The following is a 22,116-nucleotide window of genomic DNA, read 5'->3' as shown; positions in this document are numbered from 1 at the left end:
TTTTTTTTTTTTTTTTTTTTTTTTTTTTTGCATAAATCATACAATAATCAGAACTGGGGAGCTGTGAAAGAAGGTTTGAAGAACAGCCAAATACAAGACTTTCTGTATTCAGTAGATAAATTTGTGGGTACTTTATCATCATCAAGACAGAATATAGAAGATAAAATTCAGCTCAAAGAAGTGGATATTGATATTTATGTCAGGAATTTACAAAACCCATCTGACTACATAATTGCAGGTGAGTAATTCCTACAGCAAAGCAAACTCAATGATGCTGTTTATACAATAAATGCTGTGTCATTAGTAAAATATTATTTTGAAGAATTAATTCTTCCCCAAGCTGTATACATTTTTCTGCTTATTCTTGCCAGGTTTCTGACTGTAATGTAATCATAAAATGATCAATCATTTGTCCATCCTTTAATTCACAAATTTTAAGGGATTAGGTAGTTCCTTGACATATCATGTACACACTGGCTTGTGTTTCTCCTAGTCTGCTGCCCAAGTAGCTGCTGAGTGAAGCCATCTACTAGTGTAGCCATCTACTACTCTTCACTTTCTTTGATATTGGGGAAATCCTACCCAATATTAAGTCTGGCTCTTAGAGCTGTGAGTCAAAACACACTTACTTATATAAATATTTATATAGACATATAAATACATATACATATATAATCATTTATATACACCTATGCATATATGTATATGTAAGAAAAAAGAGTAGCTATGACTCTTTGAACAATACCTTTCCACCATTTCTTATTACCACATGGATTTTCAGAGTGAAATAATGCCAAACAAGTCAATACTTCTGCAATCCCTCTCAACCCTTCATTCACCTTTGACAGGACAGCTTCCACAGAAGAACTAATGACTCTTAAGATGAGACAATAGCATTATATAGCTGGACAGATTCTTTAGATGTATTTAGTAGTACAAGCTCCACGAATCCTATGCACCAAGTGAACTGGATTCTTTCAGCTGCTATGGCAATCTAAAAGATGTACTGACTTAAAAATTATAGGGTTTTTTGTGACTGTTAATAATAGTGTCTGTTATGTGATGCTTTTGATGTGGAATACAAGTGGAAAAATATACACATAATAGTTAATGCATTTCTTGGACCTCTGAAACATGATTCTCCCAAAACCAGATCGACGTATTTTTTTTCCTTATGAACTTATTGTATTTTTAAATGTTTCCATTGTAAAGGATATACAGTAGTAACAGCGTAGGTAGATACAGGTTGTATGTGTGTGCATCTTGTTGTTGCAGTCTTAATCTTTTCCTGTTGTTGGTCAGTGATTTGAATATACTCAGTTTACATAGAGTCTCAGCTTATGTTTGACAGTGGTTAAAAATCTGTATTTATTTCTTGGTACTTATGAGACTGTCCCATTCTATGATTTTGAAGGCAGTAACACAGAGGTCACTGAGAAACTTGAAGAAGTGGTCATGATTTGGATCAAACAGATCAGACAAGTTTTAGTGGAAAGTGAACAAATGAGGAGAGAAGCTGATGACATTGGTCCATCTACAGAGCTGGAATACTGGAAGACAAGAATGTCATCATTTAACAGGTTAAATCCCCGCATTATTTTTCACAGAGTCTAAGAAAAACCTTTTTAAAAATAAGTGTAAATTTTCATTCCAAAGAGAGTATTAAATGTGTTTCTTTCTTCAAAGTCTTTTAGATGAGATCAAGAGTTCAAGAGTAAAGAAAATTATAAGTATTCTTCAGGCAGCAAGATCAAAAACATTAAAGCAGTGGAAAGAGCTGGTAATTGCTATGTTTTAATAAAAGTTTTCAGTGCATACAGTCCTGTATTTGTAATACACACAGAAGTGAACACAATGCTAAAAATAGTTTTGAGAGTTTATCCTGTGGTGTTTTTTTTTGTTTTGTTTTGTTTGTTTTTTTTACTGTGGTTTATTATCTGTTTGTTGAATCATATAACACCAATGATTTTGAAGACAAATAGATAACTTGAAAAGAAGTTGATACTTCTGTAATGTGTCTTTCATTAATATAGTGGGCAGAATGTTTGTGCAAAAGTAAAGCGAAGCAGCAATACATTTTTCTCTCTTTCCAGCTAAATCCTGTGCAGGCCAACTGTAGAAAATTCATCTTTCATGTCTGAAAGTTCATATTGCTTTAAGAATTATTGACAGCTGGCTTTCTGTAGCATAATTGCTACTTCGATTAAGTGGATATCTGTAATGTAAATTTATCGGTCAAAATTATAGGCAAGCCTGAAAATAAACTGTAGACCATGTACATCTGATCAGACCCCCTCAAAACATGAGAATGTAGATCTTCTGGCACTTAAGAAAGTATTTACTGTTTTGAATATAGACCAGGAGAGCAGTGTCACCTTACTGAGTTTTTGATTTTGGGCTTAACATATTTGCAGACTTTTATGATAATGGAGTTTGGATGAGCATGTCTGTACAGAGCCAGTACAAGCCAGGGATGATGAACAAGGAGAAAAGGAAAGTTTACAGTCTGTGGAAGAAGGGACTATCCACTCACAATGATTAGAAAGAGGCTGTGAGGCTATGCAGGGCAGAAATCAGGAGGTCTAAAGCCCAGCTAGAAATTAATCTGGCTTTAGCAATCAAGGACAACAAGAAATGTTTCTATAAGTATGTCAGTACAAAAGAAAGACCAGGGAGAGTCTCCAACCCCTGCTAGACACAGGAGGAAACTTGGTAACAAGTGATGAGGAAAAGACTGAGATGCTTAATGCCTTCTTTGCCTCAGGCTTTAATAACAAGACTAGTTGTACTGAGGGAATTCAGCCTCCTCAGCCAAATGACAGAGACTGGGAGAATGAACCCCTGCAATCCAGGAGGAGAAAGTCAGTGACCTGCTGCATCACACAGACACACACACGTCTATGGGAGCAGATGGGATACACTCAAGAGTGCTGAAGGAGCTGTCTGGGGGGCTTGCCAAGCCACTTTCCATCATTTAACAGCAGTCCTGGCTGACTGGGGAGGTCCCAACAGATTGGAAATTGGCCAGTGTGATGCCCAGGTATAAGAAGGGTCGAAAGGATGATCAAGAAAATTACAGGCCTGTCAGCTTGACTTTGGTGCCTGGGAAGCTGATGGAGCAGCTCATCCTGAGTACCATCACACAACATGTGAGGAACAACCAGATGCTCAGGCCCAGTCAGCATGGGTTTATGAAAGGCAGGTCCTGCCTGACAAACCTGATCTCCTTCTATGACAGGGCGACCTGCTTATTGGATGGGGGAAAGGCTGTGGATGTTGTTTACCTTGATTTAGTAAGGCCTTTGACACTGTTTCCCACAGCATTCTCCTGGTGAAACTGGCTGCTCGTGGCTTGGATGGGCACACGCTTTGCTGGGTAAAAAACTGTCTGGATGTCCGGGCCCAAAGAGTTGTGGTGAACGGAGTTAAATCCAGTTGGCAGCCGGTCACGAGTGGTGTCCCCCAGGGCTGGGTGTTGGGGCCACTCCTGTTTAACATCTTTATTGATGATCTAGACAAGGGGATTGAGTGCACCCTCAGTCAGTTTGCAGATGACACCCAGGTTGGGTGGGAGTGTTGATCTGCTCGAGGGTAGGGAGGCTCTGCAGAGAGACCTGGACAGGCTGGAGCCATGGGCTGAGGCCAACTGGAGGAGTTTCCATAAGGCCAAATGCCGGGGGCTGCCCTTGGGCCACAACAACCCCCAGCAGCGCTACAGGCTTGGGGAGGAGTGGCTGGAGAGCTGCCAGTCATAGAGGGACCTGGGAGTGTTGATTGACAGCCCGATGAACAGGAGCCAGCAGTGTGCCCAGGGGGCCAAGAAGGCCAATGGCATCCTGGCTTGTGTCAGCAATAGCGTGGCCAGCAGAGACAGGGAAGGGATCTGACCCCTGTACTCGGCACTGGTGAGGCCGCCCCTCGATTCCTGGGTTCAGTTTTGGGCCCCTCACTACAAAAAGGACATTGAATGACTCGAGCGTGTCCAGAGAAGGGCAATGGAGCTGGTGCAGGGTCTGGAGCACAGGTCGTACGGGGAGTGGCTGAGGGAACTGGGGGTGTTTAGTATGGAGAAGAGGAGGCTGAGGGGAGACCTCATCGCCCTCTACAGCTCCCTGAAAGGAGGGTGCAGAGAGCTGGGGATGAGCCTCTTGGTTATAGCCAAGTAATAAGTGACAGGACAAGAGGGAATGGCCTCAAGTTGTGCCAGGGAAGGTTTAGACTGGATATTAGGAAGCATTTCTTTACAGGAGGGGTTGTTAGGCGTTGGAATGGGCTGCCCAGGGAGGTGGTGGACTCCCCATCCCTGGAGGTGTTTAAGAATTGGGTCAACATAGCGCTGAGGTGTAGTTGGGAACTGTCAGTGTTAGGTCAATGGTTGGACTGGATGATCTTCAAGATCTTTATCAACCTAGATGATTCTGTGATTCTGTAACTGGATTTCTTCATACAGAGTTGCCTCCTAAGTACTGGATAGTTCTACCTGTCATGAACAGAAGGATATACAGGAATTAGTTGTGAACTCCTTTTCCCTAACAAGTGTTCATTAAAAAAATTATGGGAAACACCCCAGTACATTTCAAGGATCTTGTCTAATTTCTGTAGAATAGGTACCATGCTAAAACCATTCTAAAATGTAAATCAGATTATCAAATCCACACTATTGTAATTCCATCAGTAAGGAAAAGCTTTGGGGGGGTCTAAGTGAAGAGTTCCTCTAAATCACATTCAAAATGGTTCTGATTTCCATGTAGATCTTACCAATTTTTGTATGTAAAAACAGTTATTTCTTATGTAAAGAAAAAATTACTCATTTGAGAGAACTCTGAGAAAATGTTTGCAAGGTGGAATCGTAGTCTGCATTGTAGAAGAACAAGAACCTGTTCAGTAAACGTTTATTAATTCTACTTCATTTTCTTTCTCCCCTCAGGATGGTAATATAACAATTGCTGCCAATGAAGCTAAAGACAACGTGAAATATTTATATACACTGGATAAATTTTTTGGTCCACTTGCCAAAGCTTCACCTGTAAGTAGTACTCTGAAGGCACTTAACATGAAATGCAGAAAAGAAAGGAAAGGCTTTTGCTGCTGAAAGAAATATATTTCTTCTTTCAGCATTTAACTCCTATGCTTAATGATTAGAGGACAGCTTAACTCCTTTGGCAATCGTGAAATGAGTTTACAGATTTTGAATAAACCAGAAATAATACTACTTTTTGAGTAGGAGGAACTGTCATTCCAGGAGATAATTGAAGGGCAAAAGAAGAATAAGCAAAAGATGCTATTTTTCCAAACCTGATACCAAACTGAAATGACTTTATGAGGTTGGGTTTTACATATGGTACCTCTTCCTGTCTCCATGCGTTCAGTTGAGCTGAAATTGGGCAGCTTCCCCTTATTTCACAGGTTAAAGCTGTTTCTATTGCAAGTAGCACATATTTACTGTCATCCTGGTTAAGATGATAAAACTTATTTTCATAACCATGTGTGGTTTATATTTCATTTTTAAGTGAGAATATGAATTTTGAAGATACAGCCATCAGGCAAAACTATCTAAAATTACATGGTTCAGAATATTTACACATAATTCAGCTTGTTACAATTTTTCTAAACATTATTTTCAAAGCTTGAATTCTGTTTGAATCCATTGTGCTATTTTACACTGTTTTTCTTTTGCAAATTCTCACCATTCTGCCATATTGGACTTGAATTTTAGATACCATGTAATTTTTATCCTTTTTTAGACCAGTCATTGTCTCTTGTTCTGAGTTCTCAGTATATCTGGCTTGCGTGACTTTCTGTGGGACACAAAACTCTATAGTTCAGTTTCCTCAGTAAGAGAAATATTATTGTTGCCTTGCCCCTCCCTTCTGGATTTCTCTTCTGTACAGACCTAGGCAAAATGAGCAAAGGCCAACTTTCTTCTTCTTGTCCTTCCTACAGCAGGCTCACTCTTTTGTAGCAGTGTATGACTTCCTTTCCTGGGGTAGTGTATTCCTTTGTAAAGCAGACTACAGCACCTTCATACACCTGAGGCCATGGCCAAAAAGAGTACAGCCTCTGTTTTTCCTCTGGAAAATGCCACTCTGGAAGAAGACCTATTCATTTATTCATTCCCCATTTTTTTCTCTTGGTCATAGTGTGTTAAGTCCCTGCAAATGAATTGGATGGTCCAGTTCATAATGAGATCTCTGTAAGAACAATATGTTGCAATCAAAAAGATGTTTATCCACTGACAAATATATTCCCAGAGCTGTCACATTTTATGCTGTGTTAATTTTTAGGAAATTTGAAATTCCAACTTCCCCATTTTTTTCCTGTTGTAGGTAACAATGATGGAACACATACCCAGTTTAATGAATACTGTCTGTATGATCTACTGCACATCACCATACTACAACACATCAGAGCGTATGACATCTCTTCTTCTTAAAATCACCAATCAAATGATTAACACATGCAAGACATATCTATGTGAAGGTGTTTCAAAAATCTGGGATCTGGACAGGTGATAGAATTTTAAAAATTTAATCATTTTTTTTTAACACTAGAAGTAAAACTACAGATTAGACATAAAGATTATTAAAAGGTAAATTTGAGTAGCCCCTCGTCCTCCTACCAGACACTGATTCCCATGTTAATTTTAAGCTTGTGAGTACTCATTTTGTGTAGAATTAAGTACTCTGAAAAGACAAATTTCCTATGTGTTGTGGAAAAAAACTGTTATTGAAAAGCCTGTAATATATATCAGTATATAATGCTTGATAATTGTTCCTATTTTTTTTTTTAGACGAAACACACTTGAGCAATTAGAACTGGGAGCTAAGGTTCTTCATAAAGAAGCTCCGAGGATACACTGGCAAAGTTCTATCTAAGATTTCTGTTTTGCCATTAGTGGGCAGGAAAGTCAGTTTGAGGGATAGGATAGGACTCAGGCTCATATTTTCTGAGTATTTGGTGTAGAATGCTGTATGAACAAACACATGAGGAGCGTAAATGGTGCCCATGAGGGACCTTAAATTAAAAAACTGGATTTACTGTGTTTGCTAGTTAGACATGCCTAAGACTAGTTTTGTTCTTCCTTTCTATTGTTCTGTTACAGCTGTTAGTATCACAAGAGTTCCTGTTTTTCAGCCAATGTTAGGCACTATACAGAAAACAAACAAAAAGTTTGCCTCAGCTCTAAGGAGCCTGCAACCTGAAACATATGAAGTAAATAATGAGATGGGGGGAGGAAAGAGGGATGGAGAAAAGCCAGCAATCATGCAGTGTTGGTCAGCTACAATGACAGTGTTTTCAGCAAACCTTGTGATACCCTTGGATGTTTTGTAGACATCACTGTCAGGTTAACTAAAGATGACATTTCAAGGAAGGGACAAGCCAGCTGCTCTGTAGCTACTTGCAAGGAGCTGTTCCTAAGCACTACATGCAACATATATGGAAGCACAGATGTTCGTATGCAACTTAATTGCATGGTGAATTCTAATGCCACTGGCAGAACAAGTGTACGGGGAGGATGAGAAGTTAAGTGGAGATAGCCTAGGAAAAACACATGCTATAAGAATGAGTCAATTATTTTCATGCAAAAGAGAAGGGGTTAAGATGAGCATGACATCTAAAGTGATCAATTAGAAAAGTAATGATGGAAATAGCCTCTTGAAATAGTTTAATTGGAGCAAGATTATGCTTACCAAGGTGAGAAGGAAAAGGTGTTACAAGTTCATCAAGACACAGAAAGTCAGGATGTCTGGGCTTAAATTCCCGCCAAGTCAAAGGTGACACTGGGGTAACAGGATAGGAGACATAAAAGTAAATCTAACAAATAATTTGGATTCCTCCTGTATTTTGGTGTGGGTGAAGTTTTCAGAAATTACCTGTAATCAATTAAGTACTGGCTATGTTTATTCTAAAGAATTAATGTAAATAAAAGTAGAATACATTCATTTCTTTATTCTAGCTGAATTTATTTTTGAGATATTATTCTCATTTACTTATTTGCTTTTGCTGTACCTACAAGTTTCTCTCTGTGCCAGTTAGTGGTTTCAATCTATAAAGTTCAACTATCATTTTTATTCCCAATGATCTTTTGGAAGATGAAAGACAAAGCCAAAGTAGAGCAACAGCCTTGGGTAAATGGCTCATGGCTAATGTCCATGCCTCATCTATGTACCTCATGTATAGCAGTACCTTAGGGTTAATGAACAACTGTGTATAAGATGTAATTATCTGTGGCCTTAGGAACCAAGGTCTTCCTGGTGTATCTTTTTAAAGAAACAAAACTTTCCTCATGCTTACTGTTGTCTGGAAAAATACCTCTCCAGTTTTGTCTGCTTAGAAAAACCCAAAGAAACAAATGAAGGAAAACCCATCAGCAATATCCAGTTTACAGAAGATGAGAAATGGCCAAACTACAGGCATTCAGTAGCCAGGGTTTACCTGGTGCAAATCCTTTCTGGACTATGCTGCAGAAGTTTTAGTTTGATGACAATAGAACCTAAACTAAACCCATCCAATCTAGATAACAAATTTAAAACAAATACTTTAATTGTAATCCTCATATTTTGAATGTTTTTCAGGTAATGTATAATTTTATGTTCTTATTTTGCAAAGTTGCATATCTGACCAAAATGTTCTATTTTTATTTATACTCTTTTGAAGACCTCCTTAGGATGATTTTCTGTCTTCTGTGTTTTCTTCCTCAGGCAAGAATTGCTAAAGAGGATACAACAATGCATTTCCCTCAAAGAACTATACAAAACATACTTTCAGAGAATTAAGGAGGAGCTAAAGGAAAATCCAAGTGAAAGGCAATTTGATTTCAGGTAAATAATTCACTCTAACATTGAATCATATTAACTTATAAAATTTATAATTGAGATATCATTATATCTGCTGGCTAGCGGAAAACCTACATACTCAGTTAAAATGTAGTATTAGAATCAGAACATGAAGTGTTTTTTTTTTTTATTCAGGAATAAACCAGTGATGGGTTTTTGCCAGGCACTTGTTGACTTAGCAGATGTCAAAGGGGATTTCAAGGGAATTTATGTATGTGTTAATTTAATGCATTTGTTTATGTATGGTCTACAATCCCAACAACTTTAAATCATGAATATAAGGAAAAGAGTGCAGGGGAATTTAGTCAGCTTTGGGCTGGGTTGTCTATTGTAATGCCAGGAGTTTTACCTCTTTGGCACTTATGGGGCATTTCTTAGTATTGTACATTCAAATTTTGATCTCCTGCAAATGTCTTACTTAAATGAGCAACTCCCGTGAAATGTGGTAAAGGCTTTTAATTGACATATATAAGGATTAAGCATTTTCTGATTTGTATTGATTACTTTAAATGGGTTTTATTTGATTTGTAATTATTACAACATAGATTTTTTAATGTGAAATTTGGTAGCAGTTCTGGTAGAATATATGTGGGTTAAATAGAAAATATCTATTACAAATAAATTTGCAGAACAATCCTTCTATTCCTTTTTTATTGTTAGTGAAAACTATATATTTGGAAAATTTGATACATTCTGTAAACGTTTGGAGAAGATTTCAGATATGAGCAATATTATGGAAAGCCTTTTAGAGCTCCAGTGTATAAAAATAGAAGGTATTGAAGAGATCAGTACTCATTATGAGACCATTGCTACAAACACCAAATCCAAACAGTATGATGTTCTGGATCACAGAAAAAAAGAGGTACATATACTCGCACTTGTCTGACAATCACTCCCTTAATTCTATGCTTTTCACTGGAGTTATGCAAAGAAGATTAAATATTATATTCATGCATATAGTATTTTTCTGTAATAGTAATATTTTCATATATTTTAATGTACTTTGAAAGTGTTCAGGTAAATTTGGCTTTTGTTTTGAAATGTTTTTGTTAATTTTTGATAAACTACTTCTTGTGTGATAGGTAATGCTACAAAGAACTTCTTAAACATGTTTGTTTTGAGATGCATATATTTTGAACTGCAGACTAGAAACTAATTCAGGCAGGTCAGTGCATTAAATATAGTTTATCTAGTTGCAAGAGTCACTCAGTGTTACTGAAAATCCTTAGTGGAATAGTAAAGGCAGGATTATAGCAAAGGTAGCAAAGACACTTAGATGAACATTTCAGAGGGAGAAGTAAATGATATCACCCACAGTGCTGGGCAGGGTGGTAGAAACTGAAGTGGCTTTTCAAGTGCTTCAGACTCACGTTTTAATACATTCTGCCCATGCTGGCATTGGGCTGCTTTTTTTTTTTTTTTTTTTTTTTTTTTTTTTTTTTTGAGCTGTAGCCTGCTTGCTTTGCAGGATTGATAGCCTCACAAGAGAAGTGCTAGAAATGTTGGCTTATTTCTCCTGCCTTCCTTAACTGTAGCTTGCCACTGTCAGGAACTTTCCCTTAAATATTTAAGCCTGGAGTACCTTTGCCTTTCTTCTAACTAGCTGATGGCTTACATTTCTGTAATACTTGCTGTGTGATTCTTTTCTGAAAGAGAACATTTACTGGTAACTGGAATTTGAAAGTGTTTAAAAATTGCATGACTTTTCTACACCTAAATGATTTGAGCAATATATATTATGGACTGTTTTCCCAAGCTCGTGAAGTGCTTTCTTCAAGAGGAAGTTTGCACTGAACTCTTTTTGTAGGTCCTCAGTCTTTTAGGCTTAAGAAAAATTCTTACAGATAAGTACCCAAATAAGTACAGATAAATACCCTACTTCTAGTTAGGAGCTGCCAAATTTGGTAGCCCAGTAGAGGTGAGGCTGTCACGGTTCTATGTCCCCAGGTCCACTGAGTTGTGAGGCTGAGTGTGTAATTTGAAATAGGCATGCATGCACACATACACACAATATATTTATACGCAGGTCTGCCCACACAGCTAAACACAAGCTAAAACATGGCAATCACACAAGTATAAACAGTATTAATGGCATCATCTTGTACCTCTCTGGCTGAGCAGGAGGAAAGCCTGTTAGTAGAAAATACATATACATGGATGACTCCAGCAGCTAGTCTTACACACTCAGTCTGTCCAACAGCTGGCACCTGGATACCCAGGTCTCCCCAGTTCCTGGACCTACAACCCCTGCCAAGATCCACAGCCCCACTCCAGCTGCTGGTACTCAGGCCTATACACACACATGCACAGACACGTGCACTATGGGTCCCTCCAGTAACTGGCAATCAGTCTACCTTCTAATTGACCACTGGATCCCCTTGCTCTTCCAGTTGCTGACACACAGCGACACACACATGCAAACAGTTCTGGTAGTTGGTCCAGACTTATAACCTTATCAGTAGCTGACCTTCAGACCCTACTGTCTCTCTGGTAGCTGGCTTGGGCCAGCAGGTCCCTCTGGTAGCTAGTTCTCAGACTGCTCAGGTCTCTTCAATATCCAGCTCAGACTTATGGCTGCTCCAACACTTGGTTCGCATGCCTCTGTCCTATTTGCTGCCTAGTCTGGTTTAGTATTGTCTAGCCATTACATGTGACATACAGACCTACACAGTATGTACATGCTCCAGTGTCTAGTTGATATGATCCATGGTTCCTACTCTGGTTGCTGATGCTTAGACCTCAATACACTCCAGTCTCTCCAGTTGCTGAGTCCACAGGTGCACAAGCCCCAGTGACCCATGGTCTCTATAGAATCATGGAACAGTTTGGGTTGGAAGGGTCCTTTAAAGACCATCTAGTCCAATCACCCCTGCCATGCATAGGGACACCTTCTACTAGACCAGGTTGCTCAAAGCCCCATCCAACCTGGCCTTGAACACATCCAGGTAGGGGGCAGCCACAACCTCTCTAGGCAACCTGTGCCTATGTTTTACCACCCTCATAGTAAAGAATTTCTTCCTTATTTATGTCTCATTTAAATCTTTTTTTTTTTTTTTTTTTTTTTTTTTTTTTTTTTTTTTTTTTTTTTTAAAGTTTAAAACCCTCACCTCTTCTTCTGTCACTACAGGCCTTGGTAAAAAGTCTCTCCCCATCTTTTATACAAGCTCCCTCCACTCACTCTTGTTGATGTACATAGACTCCCATATGCACACAGAAGAGAGAGCCCTTTTTCCAAGGAAAACAACCAGAAATAAGTAAGAAGACAAGACAGACATGCTGATCAGGTGCAGAGCATGGCCAGACAAGTGTACTGAACAGCAGCCTGTTCACATGTGACTGACTCCTTTTATCCCATCATGCCTCTGTCTTCCCACACTATTCCTGCCCAAAATTACATCGATCCCTGCCTTTGCTTCTTCCCTAACTCCCATAATTCGTATTGTGCCATGCCAAAATGCCTTTCCCCAGTAAACAGTCCGTTATCTCCTAGGCAATAAACTCCCTTAGTCTGTAAGGTGCACTAGAGATCCTGCCAGTTTGCTCATCTTGACAGGTTTCATACCTGGACAGTGAGCTGAGCGCTCTCCTGTGGCAGTACTGGGAGTAGCTGGCGAGCGTGTTCTGTTCTTTCTGATTAGGTTATTAGATTTCCTCTGCCTGTTCTTGTTCCTCTGTGCTCCTTTGTGTTCATGAAGATGAAGCTTTAATCATATAACCTAACACTTCTTATTTTCTGTTTACATTGCTTAGAGTGTAAATGCCTTTGTTACTGATGTTGTCCCTGTTCTCTTTAATTCAGTGCTGAACTGTGCTGGGTAGATAAAGCAAATTCCCCCCAAACTTCAGGGAAATAATTTTCTATGAAATGAAAGCAACAATAGAGATTATTTTTTATTATTATTATTATTATTTTACCCTTTTCTAGTTTGAAAAAGATTACCTTGAATTTAAGAACCAAATTGCCGCATTGTATGAGTCCATACAAGAATTTGTGGATTCCTGGTTTGAGAGGACCGTAACTGTAAGTAATATTAGAAATACAAGCTCCTTGTTCTGCTGCTCAGCAAAGTTGAGTACCCACAGCTCCTACTGAACTCCTTCATTACTGCCAGTGTTCTGGACTGTGCTTGTGGCTGCCTGAGGTAATGTAGGAGGACATGAAGCCTGTTACAGGTGTTCTAAAAGTCACTTGCAGAAGTGCTGGAAGATCATGTTCATTGGTGCGCCAATTTTATGTTCCATCTTTCTTTACCAATTTTATAGCCCTATTTTTCTGAAGTTTATTTTCTTTCTTCATCCTGGTGTCCCCCATGCTTCCTGTTCCATTTCTAAATTATTCCTCTTGGACTGACAGGAGTAAAAAAATAATTTCTGCTGTCTGTTAAATTAATGTCAGTAACATTCATTGGTTCAGACTCTAATCATGATATGAGATGTTAATGAAGCATGAGTAAAAGTGTAGGCATTCTACCACAACTGTTTGCAGAAAAAAAGAGTGGTGATTTGAGAGTCAGAAAAAAATTAAATATTCCATTATACTGTAGTGGTAGCAGTTCCTTGGTTCATACTATGGTAAATATATTCTACATGGGACACAATACAGAAGTAAAATTCACTAGCTTGTCTGGATAGACTTTTCTGTGTTTCTTAGAAAACAACTTAAAACCTTAGATGAGTCATATTAGCAATTTTAAAAACAGTTTATGAACAATGACTTTCTGAACTTTTAACATCTTCTAGACTGAACAGATGCTGGGACTTCTGATGAAGCTTGAACAAATAGGAGAAAATCATATTGATCTTAATGAGAAGTATGTCATTGTCCTTCAGCAGTATAGCCAAGACTTAGAGTTTGTTCGAAAACTCTACCAGGAGCAAAAAGAAAATCCACCTATACCACGGAATATACCACCAGTAAGAATGAAATAAATAAGAGAGAAAAAAGACTTCTTGACTGTTTTTAAGTTAATAGAAATATATAACTTCATATCTTCTGTGTTTCAGGTAACAGGGAAGATTATGTGGGCTCAGCAGTTATACAGAAAAATTGACCATCCAATGACATTCCTTAAAAAGAAAACAACACTTCTGAAGGTTAGAAAATAGCAGAGGGAGGATTTCTGCTAAGCTTTCAAGCACATTATTAACAAACACATGATTTATTTTTATACTCCTAAACTCACTTTTCTAGCAACTTGTATTCAAGCTCATCCAACAGGATGGGTGTTAGTGTTTGCTTCAGGATCTGAATTTGGTTTTGCAACATTATTATTCTATGGCTGAGGACAGTTACTTCCCTTGAGACATTAAGCTGCTGTCTTAGGCTGGTGCTTTTGTCTCTTCCGGGGCTTGACTCATGTTAATCCTGATAGCAGCACTGTTGGCTGTGTACCTAAGCTTAGAGCCTTCTGTCTGCTATGCTCTGTAATGAAGACGACTGAGCAATTTAACCTCAAACACTAGCCACACTTTATGAAAGAATATAATTTGTATAGCTTTGTTAATGGGACATCAGTGCTTTTTTATAGGTCATAGTATAGATTTAGTTTTACAGGCAAGACTGGGAGGAAAAATCAGGAGAAGAGTTATGTTTAGAGCAGTTAAATACTCTTAATAATCGAATTCCTAAATATATTTCTATGTTTCTGTGTCTTACCTTATCTCATCTCTAAAATAGCATAACTTAAAGCTTTCTGTTCATTTTGTTTTCCTAATGGTGATGAGGAAAAGCCTAGTAGAGGACATTTCTACTATGTTTAGCTCATTGAATTGGTTAAATGGTTTTCTTTTTTTCTTTTTCCTTGAACTGCAGACACTGGAAATGAAAAAGGTTATTAAGAGCTACAATAAAATGGCTGCAGTTCTCTTGGAATTTGAACTTATTTATCATAGAGCCTGGTGCAGGTTTGCTGACCAGGCTAGAAATTCTCTGTGTGCTTCCTTACTTGTCAGACACCCAGAAACTGAGGTAACTGTGATTAATTCTTTGTATTACTGTTGCATTGTTTATGGCACTTTAATCATACAATGGATAGACAAGCACAGCATTAAAATAATCTTAATAGGGTAAAAAAATAAACTACTTGAATTGTTGTGGGTTTTTTTCCTTTTTGTGTATGTTTATGGCACATACTTAATCATGAATTCAAGGCATAAAAGAGGCAGTGCTCAGCAAATGCATATCTATTATTGACTTATCTACATCTTTTCAGATATAATTTAATGTTTTACTTTCTATGTTAATGAAAATTTTAGTCAAGGAAGGAATTTTTAATTAGATCACGGTCTTTTATGTAGTGGTCAGCATCACTGTGTTGAGTATATTATCATTCATTAATTTCCTTTCAAAACTGCTCTGCTGAGGTAGAAAATCTGATCATTCTTATTTCACAGATTATTTTTTCTGCTGTAGTGCAGAGAAATGATGGTAAAAATATGGTATTTTTTTAAGATTGAGCATCTTAGTAGCATTTAGTGTTCCAAAAAGTGTACAGAGAGCTTCACAACGTTTTTTCCTAGTCTACCGATGGAGAAACTGAGATGAAAGGGCAAATTAGCTTCCACAGAGTGTAGCTGCAGAACTAGAATGAAACTTAGGAAGTCACAGGAGCCAACTGGTTAGGGCACTGTGAAGTAATCACAGGAAATTGAAATCAGTGCAAGATATTGGTTGATTAATACTTTGGAAAATTGACATATTTGTAGAGAAGGGTGAAGATCCGTGTAGAAATATAGGTATCTGTTTTAAAAATCTTCTCTAGTCATCTACATCTTGTTATATGTTCCAGTTACATCACATGTAACCACCAAACTACTGCCTTATTTTCTATTTCTTTCCCCCCCCCCCTTTACTGCTACATGAAGGAATTACTTGTAAACTTGGACCCAGTGGTCCTGGAAGTACTTTATGAAACAAAATACCTGAAAAAAATGCATTTTGAAGTTCCAGATATTGTCCTTGGCTTGTGTGCAGATGAAGAACAGATTAAAAAACATCAAATGGAGTAAGTGAACACTTTTAGGATTTGATTCTCATATGCAAGTGGGAATCCCTAGCTTTAAGTCTGTTGCATCTACTTTTGATTTGTTACAATTTTTCTCTTTGATAGAGTTTATTGAAATTTAATTGCTTTCTCCTGCATTTCCATAGTAATATTGGTAATACACAGTTGTTCCTATCTCCACAAATATCTCACAACTAGAAAACAACTACTACATGCTTTAGTTTTGTTACTGCAACAGCTGCTCTGTAAGTGGGGCTCCTAGGTACTATTAAGGCATCTATGCACTATAACATAGGGATTATGGTCCAAAATATTACAGTTAACACCAAAAGCTTTTTTCTTTTACAAAAGCAAGCTGGAATTTACCGCTTGATCAAGGCACAACCCAAACATTTGCATAAACAATATATCAAATAAATTATAATTTGCTCTCTTGTGTTGAATATCTGAAATAACTTTTGTTGGTTTTAAATAATTTATTTCTGCTTCTTGTAACAGTCCAGTTCTGTGCTGGAAGAGTTCTTTTCATTCTCAGGGATGCTGATTATTAATTCTCTGACTCACTAAGGAAGGATGATAGGTCTTTAAAATGTTACCCTTTGTGAGGAGTGTTCTTTAGGTAGTTTTTAAATAGAAGTGGAAAAAAAGGGACAACGTTCAAAGAGTTTCATAAACACTTAAATTCAACCCCTCCTCCCTTTTTCTATTATTAAAGCTTTCAGTCTTTCACTCTTATAATACCACATTTTTCATTAATTATCTGTGGAGTGTTTTAGGACAAAATAACCTAAAATTTCTAATGCGCAAGGCAAACTCTATGTGCTACAGTGTCCTAAAAAGCAGCAGCCCCAACTTTTGCCATCCAAGAGAAACAAAAAGTACAGAAAATGTTTGCAATAAAAAAATAACACAAACTTACTTTTCACTCTAAAAAAGCCTTCAGACTGACTCCCCAATCAAAGAAGAAGTATTCAGAAACCGTAGAATTCTGCTTAAGCAACACTGGAAAAACACTTTTGGGTATAATGCAAATGAGTTATCTCAGTATATGATTTGTAACTATGTTTAAAGTCATGTTTTTAATCAGGCACAGAATGCAGCTATTACTTATTTTTTGCAGCAGTTCTTGTAAGGAATTCATTATGTACCTGATTTTTGAGTTGCATTCAGTTCTAATTCTTGTTTATGCAGCTTCATTATGTAGCTCCATTTTCCTGGAACTCTATTGGTACGTCTTGATTCAGTCTGGCCTCTTTTTCTTTGTGACTTGGTGTCCTAAGTGGTTTGGATCTAGCTTTTCATATAAGCAGTGTCATTTCATGCCATGTCTTGTGAGATAGAAAGACGGGAACAAAAATGCCATCTTTTCAATTTCCTGGGGTGTTTTACTGTACTTGATTTTCCTTGGAAGAAAGTTTCTCTAAATTGATCACAGTCACTTTACTGGAAATACTTATTTCCCTGGTCTGTTTCTGTTGTTAAGTGGGGAGAAAGAGGCTTAGCTTGAGCTAGGAAGAGCTGGGAAGAGTTCTTATTTTTAACATGGGGTCAGAACTTGCAAATCTTATTAACAGAAAATCTGTCCAAATTCCTGTATGTTTCAAACATCTGAATTAAGCACATTCTTAATGTGATCATCTCTTGCAGACTCCAGAATCTATTGATCAATTACAAAAAGTGTCTGAATGGAATTCCTGTTATGCTGAAACCACTGATGAAACCATTCATAGGACAAGTTGAGGATGCCCTTACTCCAGGCCTGATGCAGCTATCATGGACTTCTTTGAACATCAATAAATGTATGTAATAGGAGAAGAAGAGGTAAACTGTTGATGCTGCTAGGTGGTACCAGATATTTCCTTGTCAGTTTTAGGAAAAGCACTCCATCTATATGAGGGAAAAACATGACAGGTTCCTCCCTCCTGATTATGGAAGTAAGTCAGGCATAAGTAAGGTGAAAATGGTGTCCTGCTCTAAGCTGTGGTGATCAAGCCAGGGCTGTTTGTCAACTATCTTTAAACAGCCCTTATTAAGTCGTTTGCTTTACCAGGCATATCCTTTTTCCCATCCCTGGTGATGACCCTTTACCACTCTTTTGTCCTCCCACAGAAACAACCCACGCCTTTGTAATCTTGTGATAAAGTAGAAACAAAACCACAGTAGAATCACAGTTTCTTGAAATTTGTCAGAATTTCTTAATCCTACTAAATCTCATTAGTGACTTCATTGAAGTTGATTTGGTGAGGAACACAGTGAGAGAATAAGTATTCAGGTGCTAAAAAAATACAGTAGGTTTTTTGGGTTTTGTTTTGTTTTGTTTTGTTTTTAAAGAAAGATGCTTTCTGGCTCCTCACTTTTGGAAAATAATTACTGTTGTAAAATGATTGGTTTTGTTCACCCCCATCTCAATTGAGGCATTACAAATTCAGTTGCTGAGAGGACACTGAAGTCACTAAATTAACTAATTTACAGCTGTGTAATTGAGTAAATGGTTTGTGATGTTTGACCGCTACCCATACTGCTCTATAGATGGGAGAGCCTGTAAAGCCTTTACTTTTGAGCTTTCTTGCAAACTTCCATGAGTAACATTGTATCATATTGCGTCTTGTGTTGCAGTTCCATTTTTTAATTGCATGCATTTTTATTTACTGAGCTTAAGCTGTTGCATCACACTTTTAAAATTATGATGCATTTTTTTTTTCTTTTTCCCTTATCAATATCTCTCTGATTTTTTTTTCCAAGTAAATGGTCACATAATGAAAAAGTTAAGAGCTCTCTTCATGCCTGCATTCTGTTTTTATTTGTCTGTGAAAAAATGTGTTTGTGGACTGACCTCTTCACTTTAGGTAGATAATGATAGCTCAACTGCTACAAGAATGTGAGGCAAGAGAATGGACGTGGGGAGCTTTAATAATGTCTCTCAGCTTTTCTATAAAAACATCTTCATAACTTATGCTGAACATCCTGAAAGTGACATGTCTAAATTCAGGGTTGAAATTAGTAAGATATAGATATATATAGATATATATATATATTTAGAGACTTCTACTCAAATCCTAATTTTTTCTAAGAGAAGTTGTTTTTAATCCTCAGTTATGCATTGAGCTTTTTCCACACAACCAGTAAGAAACAACCTTATCTCTATCAAATACAGCATAAAATTAATTAACTATTTTAAAGATGTCATTTAAATGGACATATATAAAACTAAGACTTTCATATTGCAGTTCCATGAGAAAACAAGAGATCATGCTTGGAAATTAGTTTTCAATGGTGGTAGACTGATGTTAGGCTTTCACTTTTCTTCTTAAAAATGAATAGCAACAAGATAAACAGGAACAGATGCAGCCCAAATCTGAATGTGAAATGGGGCATGGGTTTGTGCAGCTGTTCATTTGTGACTGTTCCATGTGTCTCTGACCAGTGCTTAGGGCAAGGCTGGCCACCTTGATGCTTACAAGTTAGCCATTGGTTCAGTGTCTACAAAATAACTCTGACCTGCCAGTGATATGATGAACTCACTGTGCATGAGCTTAATGTCTTAAGAGCCTTCTTTCCATCCCATATGTAGAAGTTTGGGGCCCATGGTTGCCTTCTAGACTAAAATTCAGGAAAAATGGTGAAAAAATGGATTTAAAAAAAAAAAAAAAAAAAAAAAAAAAAGCAGCAAAAAAAGCTGAGTAACTGGTTGGATTATTTGTCTGGTTTAGTCAATGAAAAAGACAAGCTCCATCATTAACTTTCTAACAAGAGTAAATGATGTTTCCACTTAAAGCATCAGCAGTTGGACACCACTGTCTCACTGCTGTATCTTAGATATCATAGTGATTTCTTTCTACATACAGTAAGAAACAGTACTGATGATTCAAATTATACTGTCTGGTAATAACAAATACAAAGACAAAGGGTGTCAGGTGACTTTTTTGCAATGAAAGTATAAAGGATGGGGAAAGAATTTATCCAGTCTATTTGGAAACAGTTGTTTTTGCTGAGTTTAATAAACATACCTGTTGAATGACTGAATTTATCTCTTTCCAAAGCAAGTTAGGTCAAACACATGAAAGAAGAAATCTAGTAGTTTAACCAGTATGTAATCTTGGCTGGAGGAATTTTAGCCATTAAATTTATAAATTAATTACTATCATAAAAGTACTGTGGATTAATGTAGCAGAACCAAAATAAATTTGGGGCAGTTTTATTCTTTCTGTTTTCCACTGTATTTTGCCAATCCTTTTCATTACAATGTTCTTTATTACAAAACCAGAAAAGATATTTTGAAGGCTGTTGTACTATTTATTATAAAATCATTTAATTTAAAGACTTTAAAGTAGAGTAAGTCCATCACTTTTTGGTTCCAAGCCTTAATTGCATATTTCATGGCCACTAAATCATCATTTTATTCTAATACTAGGGGTAGGGGGGAATGAGATTTAAGCGGTCTGTATTTTGCATGATTTATTTTCATTTTCTTTTCCTTGCTTAGTTATTGAGAATGTTTATAGTACCCTGAGGGAGTTGGACTATGCAGTCAAAGAAGCAGCTGATACCCTGGAATGCAGGATCGAAAGAATTCTGGAGGATATGTCGAACACTGCTCTGATAATTTTGCCAGAAGATGAACCTATAGATGTGCTGTCTTTCCTGGAACAGACAGAAAAACTTGCTATCTCTACTGCTCACAAACTGTCTCAGTAGGTTTATTCATTGCATAGATTTGAAGGCTGTATTTGGGAGGGATTATTTATGTATTACTTTTTTATGCATAGAGAGTTTACTTTTAAAATTTTAAGAGAGTACTAGTCTAAAGCAAAATGATATGGCATTCTGATCAGTAGCAAGAAAAATGAACACGGATAAGACTTGAAATCTTATCCCCATGTTAATTTCTTGATTCTAGCTAGCTAATGTAAGACTTCCCATTCTCCTGGTACTTCAAATGTTTTGGCCTGTGCTTATTTTTCAGGTTATAGCAGAACAGTCATTCAGTTCTTCTCGAAAAAGATGTCTATGCTCACTGTGCAGAATAAGAAACCTTTTTTTTTTTTTTTAATTTTACTAATTCTGATTTCACAGATTATCTCACTGTATCATCATGATAACCCTGTTTTATTAACTATAGCTGGAAAATAACTTCTTTTTCTTTAATTATGATGAAGTCCAGTTGAAGCAGATATAATAGAGTCTGACAAATAGATTTCTCAATATGCAGAAGCATATCTTAATGTCTTACATTCTCTGTATACCCAAGCAATAGGAACAAACTGAAAAGTAAAAGGGTGTTTCCCTGCACATACAATTCTTCACAGAGCAGTGGGGCTGGGGGTGTGTACCTCGAAAACAACAAAGAGTATTCCTTATGTTTGATTCTTTGTGGTTGACTGTAAGGTTGTTTTTGTAGACAGAGTCAGCAAGTGGAATGCTCTGTGTATGAACTGGTAGATATTCTTAAGCACAGGCTGAAAGCAGATGCCAGCAGAACTCTGGAGGTAAGAAGACCTCTACAGTATAAAAAGTAACTTTTTATAACCTAGTCAGATACTTGATATTTCACTTACATGCAGGATAATACGATTATTTTCCTAAGAATTTCCCTTTAACTCTTTAGGATTCATATGCCTGTACACATCTCGACATGAAACAAAAAACACGCTGCCAAAAATGCCTGTCCTGTAGTTACTATAATCTGATGGGACAGCTTTGTCAGAAGAATACTGACTCTTTGGTCAGATGTGAGTCTGTCTTTTTCAGATATTTTAAATTTTTTATTTGCATTTTAAGATTTTTTTTTCCAAACTTACAGTGGTAAAAATATAACCTCACTTAAATATTATATTTATTTAGGCATGAAGATTTCTTTAGAGTCCTTAAGACATCGATTGCGTGTTGTTGACTCTAGGTATCAAATGACCAAGTTTGTAGAGACACAAAGGGTTCCTTTGTTCAAAGCTGAAGTTCAACTGGCTATTCCAAATGTTGTCTTGAGACCAAGTCTTGAAGATATTCAGGTAACAAAATAATTGCATATCTCAGTCATTTATGGTAAAACATTTATAAATGCATTGTTTAAAAACCACATGTGTGAATTTTATCTGGTATAAGAACTAAGGGAAAAAAAGATTAAATGTCACTTGAATTCATGACACCATTGGGTGCTAAGGACATGAAGCCGCTGATCAGGTTTGTTATGCAGGCTAGTAGAAGAAACTTCTTCCTAAAAGCTCAGTAACTCATGTTCACAACCCTCTATTTAGAGGCAAACATTTCAAAGTGAATGC

The 22,116-nt window shown here is 37.1% G+C and overlaps 1 protein-coding gene across 1 annotated transcript in view; it reads left to right on the top strand.

The window, feature by feature from the left end:
• LOC113476231 (dynein heavy chain 5, axonemal-like) overlaps positions 1 to 22,116 on the top strand; it is a 170,286-nt gene that overhangs the window by 17,086 nt on the left and 131,084 nt on the right. The window contains exons 8-24 of the mRNA XM_026841585.1: positions 52 to 238; positions 1,415 to 1,580; positions 1,687 to 1,780; positions 4,928 to 5,026; positions 6,327 to 6,508; positions 8,703 to 8,822; positions 9,498 to 9,699; positions 12,763 to 12,858; positions 13,578 to 13,751; positions 13,842 to 13,931; positions 14,650 to 14,805; positions 15,702 to 15,841; positions 17,489 to 17,640; positions 20,325 to 20,532; positions 21,240 to 21,327; positions 21,447 to 21,570; positions 21,683 to 21,846. Coding sequence (XP_026697386.1) covers positions 52 to 238; positions 1,415 to 1,580; positions 1,687 to 1,780; positions 4,928 to 5,026; positions 6,327 to 6,508; positions 8,703 to 8,822; positions 9,498 to 9,699; positions 12,763 to 12,858; positions 13,578 to 13,751; positions 13,842 to 13,931; positions 14,650 to 14,805; positions 15,702 to 15,841; positions 17,489 to 17,640; positions 20,325 to 20,532; positions 21,240 to 21,327; positions 21,447 to 21,570; positions 21,683 to 21,846 — 2,442 coding nt within the window. The remainder of the gene's footprint in view (positions 1 to 51; positions 239 to 1,414; positions 1,581 to 1,686; positions 1,781 to 4,927; positions 5,027 to 6,326; positions 6,509 to 8,702; positions 8,823 to 9,497; positions 9,700 to 12,762; positions 12,859 to 13,577; positions 13,752 to 13,841; positions 13,932 to 14,649; positions 14,806 to 15,701; positions 15,842 to 17,488; positions 17,641 to 20,324; positions 20,533 to 21,239; positions 21,328 to 21,446; positions 21,571 to 21,682; positions 21,847 to 22,116) is intronic.

Source organism: Athene cunicularia (genome assembly GCF_003259725.1).
Source record: "Athene cunicularia isolate RWA chromosome 2 unlocalized genomic scaffold, athCun1 chr2_part1, whole genome shotgun sequence".
In the NCBI taxonomy this organism is placed as follows: Eukaryota; Metazoa; Chordata; class Aves; order Strigiformes; family Strigidae; genus Athene; species Athene cunicularia.
The sequence above is the reverse complement of the archived record's forward strand: the minus strand, read 5'-3'. Positions and strand labels throughout refer to the sequence as shown.